At 44.3% G+C, this 10,098-nt stretch overlaps 1 protein-coding gene across 1 annotated transcript; it reads left to right on the plus strand.

Annotated features, from left to right (window-relative positions):
• Nucleotides 1-488: 488 nt before the first annotated feature.
• On the plus strand, nt 489-2,132 carry LOC306763237 (E3 ubiquitin-protein ligase TRIM39-like; the record flags this gene model as incomplete). Its single annotated transcript, XM_079250011.1, has 1 exon — nt 489-2,132. One exon carries the CDS (start codon nt 489-491, stop codon nt 2,130-2,132), a length of 1,644 nt encoding a protein of 547 aa, XP_079106137.1.
• Nucleotides 2,133-10,098: the final 7,966 nt, after the last annotated feature.

Raw genomic sequence — 10,098 nt, forward strand, 5'->3', positions numbered from 1 at the left:
AAAATTTGGATACATCACATGGTAATCACACATGTAAAATCTGTAAGAATAAAATCTCCATCTGAGGTCTGATGCATATGTGAGGAGCAAGAGAACCACTAGCAAGGTTTATACTGAATCACCACGGCGATCGTTGTGTCATATAGAGACACTGAAGACCAGTCGGATATGAAGCAGCCATTCATTGATAAGAGATGGACTTTCCAGGCAGCTGAGCTTTGGACTCTGGACTCTGGATGACTGTAAAATGATAAGAGATTCCTGCAGTAAGAAGCAAAGCAGAACTAGAAAACAGGATTCGGCTTCTGAGAAAAGAGAATTAGAGAAACAAGAGTTTCTTAGTCTCATAACTCGACTTAATCTGTCTGACAGGTGAGTAGATCTGATCACATCGACTCAGCGCTGAGTTTTATCTACAGCGATCAGAAAGTTAAACTCTTTTCCCACCAGCGTTACATCAACTCTGTTTTTAACTCTTGTTCTCAGACATGTCTGCCAGCAGCAACCAGAGATCTGAGGACCAGTTTCTGTGCTCCATCTGTCTGGACGCCTTCACTGACCCGGTCACCACATCATGTGGACATAACTTCTGTAAACACTGCATCAGTCAGCACTGGGATGTCAGTCTTCTGTGCAAGTGTCCCTTATGTAATGAGATATTTCACACCAGACCTCAGCTGCAGGTCAACACCTTCATCAAGGAGCTGGTTTCTAAGTTCAGACATGAAGCTGAGCAGAAACCCAGCAGCAGCAGCTCAGAGCCTCAAGCTGCCAAACCAGGAGAAGTTCCTTGTGACGTCTGCACTGGGACCAGACTGAAGGCTCTGAAGTCCTGCCTGGGGTGTCTGACGTCCTACTGTCAGGCTCACCTGGAGCCTCATCTGACACTTTCAGGTCTGAAAAGACATCAGCTGGTGGAGCCTGTGGAGAAGCTGGAGGACAGGATGTGTAAGAAGCACGACAAACCTCTGGAGCTGTTCTGTAGAACTGACCAGACATGTGTCTGCATGCTCTGCTCTGTTTTAGACCACAAGACTCATGAGTTTGTTCCCCTGAAAGAAGGATATGAAGGAAAGAAGGCAGAGCTGGAGAAGACAGAGGCTGAAATTCAGCAGAAGATCCAGGAGAGGCGACTGAAGATTCAGGAGCTCGAAGAGTCGGTGAGGATCAGTAGAGCTGCTGCAGACAGAGAGAAAGCAGAAGGTGTTCAGGTCTTCACCGCTCTGATGGAGGCTGTTGAGAGATGCCTGAAGGGGTTCGTAGAGGAGATAGAAGCCAAGCAGAAAGATTCAGAGAACGAAGCTGAAGACTTCATCGAAGATCTGGAACTGGAAATCTGTGAGCTGATGAAGAGGAGCTCTAAGGTGGAACAGCTCTCGCTCTCTGAAGATCACCTCCATCTCCTCCAAGGTTCCTCATCCCTGCAAGATGCTCCACCCACCAGGGACTGGACAGAGGTGAGAGTCAATCCACCATCGTATGACGGGACGGGGGTGAGAGCTGTGGCTCAGCTGGAGAGGACAATCAGGAAAACGATGAAGAAGCTGTTTGAGGCGGAGCTTCAGAGGGTCCAGCAGTATGCGGTGGATGTGACTCTGGATCCGGAGACAGCACATCCCAAACTCCTGCTGTCTGATGGTGGAAAACAAGTGAGACATGGTGGTGTGTGGCGGGACCTTCCAAACAATCCAGAGAGATTTTCACTCTACACCATCGTGTTAGGACAGCAGAGGTTCTCCTCAGGCAGATCTTACTTTGAGGTTCAGGTTAAAGGGAAGTCTAACTGGGATTTAGGAGTCACCATAGAGTCTATTAGCAGGAAGGACCGCATCAAACCCAGACCTCAGGATGGATTCTGGGTTTTATGGTTAAGAGATGGAAATAACTACACAGCTCTGGCGGGTCCTTCAGTCCGTCTCCATCTTCAGTCTGTCCCTGAGAAGGTGGGGGTGTTGGTGGATTATGAGGGGGGTCTGGTCTCCTTTTATGATGTTCATGCTGCAGCTCTGATCTTCTCCTTTACTGGTTGCTGCTTCACTGAGAAACTCGTCCCTTTCTTCGATCCTTGTAATAACGCTGATGGTAAAAACTCTGCTCCTCTGATCATCTGTCCTGTTCAGAAATCTGTCTGATCCGTCGTGTTGCTCAGACTTCCAATCTGAGCCGAATGTTCGATTTATCGGTGCTCTGTCCTTTGATTTATCCATCTGTCCATTCGTCTGTCCATTCATCCATCTGTATGTCCGTCCATCCATCCATCCATCCATCCATCCATCCATCCGTATGTCCGTCCATCCATCCATTCATTCATCCATCCATCCATCCATCAATCCATCCATCCATCTGTATGTCCGTCCATCCATCCATCCATCCGTCCATCCGTCCATCCATCCATCCATCCGTCCATCCATCCATCTGTATGTCCATCCATCCATCCATCCATCCATCCATCCATCCATCCGTATGTCCATCCATCCATCCATTCATTCATCCATCCATCCATCCATCCATCTGTATGTCCGTCCATCCATCCATCCATCCGTATGTCCGTCCATCCATCCATTCATTCATCCATCCATCCATCCATCCATCTGTATGTCCGTCCATCCATCCATCCATCCGTCCGTCCGTCCATCCATCCATCCATCCATCCGTCCATCCATCCATCTGTATGTCCATCCATCCATCCATCCATCCATCCATCCATCCATCCATCCATCCATCCGTATGTATGTCCGTCCATCCATCCATCCATCCGTCCATCCATCCATCCATCTATCCATCCATCCATCCATCCATCCATCCATCCATCCATCCATCTGTATGTCCGTCCATCCATCCATTCATTCATCCATCCATCCATCCATCCATCCATCCATCTGTATGTCCGTCCATCCATCCATCCATCCGTCCGTCCGTCCATCCATCCATCCATCCATCCATCCATCCATCCATCCGTCCATCCATCCATCCATCTGTATGTCCGTCCATCCATCCATCCATCCATCCATCCATCCATCCGTCCCTCCATCCATCCTCCTAACCACTTCAGAGTCACTGGTTAGCTGGAGGCAGGGTACACCACGGACAGATCACCAGTCCATCACAGCTTTGATTTAACCTTTGCTGTTAAATTTAAATATTAAATATTCAGTGTGATTTTTAGTGACAGCTGTAAATATTGATTAACTTGTGCGCACTGATTAAATTAAACATGTATTATAATATTCCTGGCATTGCTATTGTTCATTTATGAGTCAAGTCACCTGTTAGCCTAGCATGGCCACGGCGTAGCTAAACTTCACGAATTAATTACACTTGTGTTACAGGAAGAGAAGTGACGTGCATTAGTTCACCATCATTTATCATTTATCATTTATAAATGTGTTCACCATCCACTGTGTTGATCAGGATACTGAGAAGCAAAGAAAAACTGAAAATACACCAGAGATGGATACTGTAGTCTGAGATTCAGACTGAAGCTGCACTTAAATCACACTTCTATTGACGATGTCATGTCTTGTTGTTTCATGTGTTTTTTCTAAGTTCCAGATGTCTGTTTTCTCTTGTAGTTTTTACCTTTTTAGTTCCCGTGTCTCGTTTCCTGTGCAGCGTTTGTTCCTGTTAGTTAGTTTCACCTGGTCTCATTAGTTTATTCATTACACCTGTGTCTTGTTTGGTTTCTGTCTGCATTTATGGACCTCGGTTTCAGTTGTCTGTGCTGGTCCATTGTGCTTAGTTCTATTAGCCTCCTATATCAGCGTGTCTTCAGTTATCCTAAATTAAAATGTCTTGTTTCTGCATCTCTGGCTCTCGTCTCTGCATTTGGGTCCTCACCTCTACCGCAACGGTGATAGACAAGAGACTCAACTCAGATTCACAATTTGAAACTCATAAACAATCTTTTTTTCCCTGTTTTATTGACTGTTCTGATCTCCTTTCTGTGTTGTGGTCTGCCATTTCCCCAGATGTAACACTGACATAACGTCACAAACACAGACGCGCCCACACAGGCAATTAATCAAAGCTGAAGCAACATGTGGGCATTGCTGCAACACTGTTGTAACTTTTGGGTAGTACAGACTTAATAAAGGGGACAAATATAAGAATATAACATATAATAGTAATAAAAAAAATGTTACAAAGGTCTAGGTTACTGGATCCACCATCATCCACATTAAAACACACCTGGAGAGATTAAGTACTCTAAAAAGAGAGCTGAATGGTGACTCTGGGATTCCACTGATTGCAGAAGTGTCAGGGATGCGCTTTGCAGGGGTTCTGCCGAGTTTTCCACCTGGCACCCTGTTCCACCAGGAGCTTTTCAAGGGGAAATGTCTCTGTCGTGGTTGGATTCTCGGTACTCTCGATCACACAAGGTTGCATTATCACACAATAATTGCTGTACTTATAGGCTTTAAAGATAATAACTCAGCAAAGAAGTCATTTGGCCAGTCCAATCTCTGTCTCACATGCCGGCTCTTTGATAAAAAACTTTCTTTGTTTTCAGTAATGACAAAATGGGAGCAAAATGTGATCCAGAGTCTGGACATGTGCCATTGTTCTTGGTAAAAACGACCAGATCCACTTTGCTTTTTATCAACTGACTTCCTGCCAGAACGACCCACTCCTTTCAAAGCGAGCGTGGTTTCAAAGCAGAAAAAGTAATAACTTAAATAATAACTTCAGAAACGCATCGTGGTGCACCTGGTGGAACCACTCTGACTGACTGTGATCAGCTGCAAACCCATTCGGTGGAAGGAAACATGGTTTATGGATCACAACTGGAAAAGAAACAGCTGGACTGCACATTCTGCTTGCAGACATTTTAGCCCTTCTAAAACCTCAGACACTGATGATGCAGAATCTGGATTGAAAAACTGGAAGAAACTTTCAGGCAAAAACTCTTTTTCTTGTTCTTGAGGCCACTGCTGTGACTGGGGACTTCTTGGGGTTCCATGAAGTAATGTGTGATTGGTTGGACATTTGAGGTGGGCATGGTTAAAGCAGAAAAGTGTGCATTTGCATTGCTGCTGACAAAGGTTGAACAAATAATTTTAATTAACTGCTGACTGAGATGGTGAGAAAGTATGAAAATGTGTAAAACAAAAGTGGCATTTAAAGACACGGATCCCACCACCATCAGGGTCATTGGTGTAGTTTCTGTTGTCATGATGATTTAAGAAGAGTAAACACAGTTGTTTGATAAAAATGGCTTCATCAAAGCAGTAACCATGAGTGAAGGAAGAGTTTTTGTGTTTTCATGCATATTCTCTGAAAAATGGCCAAGAATGTCATGGTAACTTATGAGCACACTGCTCAAAAGATAAAGGGAACACTTAAACAGCACAATGTAACTCCAAGTTAACCACACTTCTGTAAAATCAAACTGTCCATTGAGGAAGCAACACTGATTGACAGTCAATTCCACATGCTGTTGTGAAAATGGTATAGACAACAGGTGGAAATTATAGGCAATTGGCAAAACACAGCCAATAAAGGAGTGGTTCTGCAGGTGGAAACCACAGATCCATTCTCAGTTCCGATGCTTTCTGGCTGATGTTTTGGTCACTTTTGAATGCTGGCGGTGCTTTCACTCTAGTGGTAGCATGAGACGGAGTCTACAACCCACACAAGTGACTCAGGTAGTGCAGCTCATCCAGGATGGCACATCAATGCCAGCTGTGGCAAGAAGGTTTGCTGTGTCTGTCCAGATCATAGAGGCGCTACCAGGAGACAGGCCAGTACATCAGGAGATGTGGAGGAGGCCGTGGGAGGGCAACAACCCAGCAGCAGGACCGCTGCCTCCTTCTTGTGCAAGGAGGAACAGCAGGAGCACTGCCAGAGCCCTGCAGAATGAGCTCCAGCAGGCCACAAATGTGCATGAAAAAATATTTCATTCATTCAGATTTACGTGTTACTTTAATGTTCCCTTCATTTTTTTGAGCAGTGTATTTTGTTCTTTTTACAAAGAAAAACAAACATCCCCTGCAGTAATCCCCTCCTCATCGCGGACAGAGCTACTCATTGAGTATAAATTAACTGGACCCAAACTGTCATGTTTTAATGTTTCAAGTGTTTTCTAAGTTCCAATTTCTAGTTTTCTTTTGTAGTTTTCCCTGTTTACTTCCTTTGCCTTGTTTCCTGTGTAGTCTTTGTTCCTGTTAGTTAGATTCACCTAGTCCTAGTCTTGCTAGTTTACTCATTACACCTGTGTCTTGTTTGGTTTCTGTCTGCATTTATTGCCCTCGGTTTCAGTTGTTTGCTGGTCTGTTGTAGCTGCTGTTTGTGTTAGCCTCCTGTGTTTGTGTCCCTTCCCTTCCATGTTCTTCCATTAAAACTTCTTAATTATGCATGCTGGCTCCCATTCCTGCATTTAGGTCCACACCTCCACTCCACACCAGGACAAAAACAATTTTTTTTGTGGAATGTCAAAAACAAGAACAAATGTCCAGTTTGTCTGTATGCAACAAGCCAAAGGCTTTCTCCAGTTTTTCCATCCATGCCAAATCTTAAATCTAAACCAGCAACAACGGGTATGAGAGAATGTGCTGAACATCCTCTGTGCCTCATTTAGTGGTTCTTTCACGATCAACATCTACTGGAGTGACCAGTGGTCTGTCCTTGCTTCAAAAAGGGCTTTCTCCTCGCAGAGTTAGACTAAAGGAGAGAAGTAGAAAGAAGCAGATCTGAGCAGAATCAAGACTTGTCATCACTCTCATTGCGGCCGAGCCTACCTTTCCTGAATCTGGCTTATCAGCCACCTTCATAAAAATTCACTTTAAGCTGTATGAATAAAAATAAAAAAATATTCCAACTTTATGTGCAACAGCTCTCCAGGGTGTCCCTGCCTTTCGCCCAAAGACTGCTGGTATGGGCTCCAGCTTCCCTGCTACCCTTCATAGGACAGAGCGGTTAGGATAATGAATGAATGAATGAATGAATGTGCAACAGTATATTAGTAAAATTTGAAATAAAAGCTGAAAATATATAATGATTTAATGAATATATGCATTTCAACTTGTAAATCTAATTTTTAGGTTTGTAAAGGATAAAAAAGTGTCACAGCAGATAAACAGAACTTCATTTCATTATAATCTGTTAACATTTTGACCAATATAAAAGATTTCTAAATGCCTCTACACTCCATGTACCTGCAGCTGATAGCTAACAGAGTTAACGGATCATCGACAGACTTACACTAAAACAGTTTGTACTTTTTTAATCTGAAGGTTTCCAGGAAATCAGGGGTAAAAAAAAAAATCAAGTGGTCTTGAAAATAAAATAAATAAACCCACAAATGAACAAAAGCATGAATTATTTCATAGCATCATCATTATTTACTAAGCAGAACCCGAGGCTGCATTTTCTCTTTTTAACCCATTTTTATAGTTTCTTCTGAAGCTTTTTTGTCCAGCAGGAGATGTATCAGCTTCATCACCATGTCAGTATGTCTGACAGGCAGCCATTTGGTGCTGCTGTTACGAAACAAAGTGAAAACATGAAGATTCAGTCGACTTCTGTCTCTTCACACCTCCAAGACGGATCTCAGCAAAGATCAGCTGAATTTTGAGCAGGGCTCAGTTCTCCATAGATGTAAAAGATGGACGGATCCTCCGTGATGTCACCTGTAGATTTTGGAAGAACTGGATTGAAGCTCACTGTGTGGTGCCTACCATCGTCATCTTGGCAGTGTGTCGTCTCTCCTTAAGTAAATAAAAATGACCAAAGAGGTAGAGCTGAGAGGGGGATATGACTGATGTCAATCAAGCACCGACCTGTTTGTAGCTAAGAGCTAACCAAGCTAACCCAGACCAAACAGGAGCTAACAGGCGTGTCCTTTTGATTGACAGGTACCCGATATGCTGCTTCAAGAAGGCAGAATGTAGCACAACTCTAGTTTTTGACCAGTTAACGGCGTCATTTAGCTTTAGACTGCCGTAAACCGGTCAAAAACTGCAGTTATGCTACATTCTGCCTTCTTGATGCAGCATATCAGGTACTTGTCAATCAAAAGGACACGCCCCTAATTATGCACAATTTTAAGATTAAATTAGTTATATGCCCTGCGATGGACAGGCGAGCTGTCCAGGGTGTACCCTGCCTTTTGCCCAAAGACCACTGGGATAGGCTCCAGCTTCCCTCCGACCCTGAATTGGATTAAGCGGTTAGGATAATGAATGAATGAAAAATTAGTTATAACTGGAGGAGTTGCAAAGAAAATCTTTCCCCCAACAGCTGTGATGAAAGTAAACCTGCTGTGAAGTTGGGGGTCTTTGGGTCTTTGGAGCCCCTAGTGGAGGAGGGGGGGGGACTGCAATTTTTGGCACTTCCATATAGGCTTCAATTTTAACCATCAGAGGTTGCCGCTTGTTCGTAGCATTGTTTTACCATCAAGCCCAGTCTCTGACTGGTGGGTGACTGCTGAAAGTGGATGGAAATGGTTTTCTGGGCTGGTTTTCCTGGGATTTGGTGGACATGGACCATTTTGGCTCTGGCATATTTTCTTCCTCCTCGTCCTTCGCTTTCCAACAGGGTGGGGGGTTTGTGATGGATTGAAGGATTTGGCTGAGTTTAGTCTCTGCGGAAATGGGAGGACAGGTTTATCAAAGCCTCCCCCCACCTTCCCCTCCCTCCTGGAGGCACCATAATGAGGCTGAAAGAGTTGGGAGGAGCTGTGGAGGAGCAGCAACTGTCGTCCTACGTCCCTCCACCAAGGAGACGTGACATGACACCCTCATCAGGGCTTTAGTGCTGGCGTCGCCGCCCCACTGCAGATAACCTCCAGGAGCGTCCCATCACCTCTGCACAGGAAGTGATCAGCACAAGCCTTTCCTGCTAATTGAGAAGAAAATAAAGGGGTGTGCGCCCCCGGCTGCGGGCCTTCAAATGAGAGGGGTGTTTAGAGAATAAGAGGTGAACGGGGCCTGACAACGGGGGGCCCCTTTGTGTCGGCACGAAGAAGATCAGCAACCAGGAGGAGGAGGAGGAGCGTTCTTGACTAATCAAAAAGGAACAAAGTGGGATAATCAGGTTCCCAGCGGCATGGGACTATTCCTCCCATAACGTCATTAGACGGCATTAAAGCGCGCTGCTTTTCTGTCCCTTCATACGAGTAAAAAGCCGAGCGGGCCTGCAGGAGATTAGCCAACTACAAGGTCTAATTGACAAACCGGGACTGCTGGTTGTCAATGAAGTGATGTTATCCCCGCCGGCACTCTGAGCGCTCAACAAGAGAAGCACAAAAAGGATTAGTAACGCTGATAGCTGTGGGGAAAGACGGGGGAGTTTAACTTCCTCCTCAGGAGGTTCCTTTAATTCAAATTAAGATGTTGAGGAATGTTTCGCAGACTGCCAAAACTCCTGTAACCACGCCAACTGTACGACTTCAGCGACTATTTGTGTTATTGTTTAATGGACAAGCGATGATTCGGACTCATGTTGTGGTACAGAAAATGAACGCTTTTCCTCTCTATACATCTAGACCAGAGCTGGTCCAGTTCTATGGATCTTAAAGTGAATATCTGGTCTGAGCATCTTTATTCTTCATCCCAGTCTGAAACCTCTGAGAAGCTTTCTGCTATTTCTGTAAGTATTCAGGAACAGATCTACAGACTTTCTGAAGGACTTCCCAAAACTCTTCTTTGGATGTTTCTTCCTTCCTGATGATTCCCTCAATGCTTTGGTAATGTTGAGGTCCAGGTTCTGGCCAGAAGTCACTCTATCATACCCATTTCCACTGATCTGTTTTTATTCATTCATTTCAATCAATAAATCAAAAATTCTTTTAAAATCTGAACAGATCTTCAAGTTAAATTTGAATGAAATAGAAGTAAAATTTTATATTATCTGCCCCCTTTTCACCCAAACATCAGTACAGTTTATAACAGACCAAAAAATGAATACAAAATGAAAATAAATCTACAGAACTTAATCTGGAACATCTCATTCCACAAACTAAACCCCTCACTTTCCGTCCAGATCTTGTATCATGTGACACACTTCAGCCTTTTCTCCTCATTTCCCTGCATTAAGAACAGCTTCTTGACAACCATCCTCCATGGAAACCATTTCTGATGAGGCTTCGACCAACTGCAG

Source organism: Telmatherina bonti, assembly GCF_933228915.1.
Source record: "Telmatherina bonti genome assembly, chromosome: 12".
In the NCBI taxonomy this organism is placed as follows: Eukaryota; Metazoa; Chordata; class Actinopteri; order Atheriniformes; family Telmatherinidae; genus Telmatherina; species Telmatherina bonti.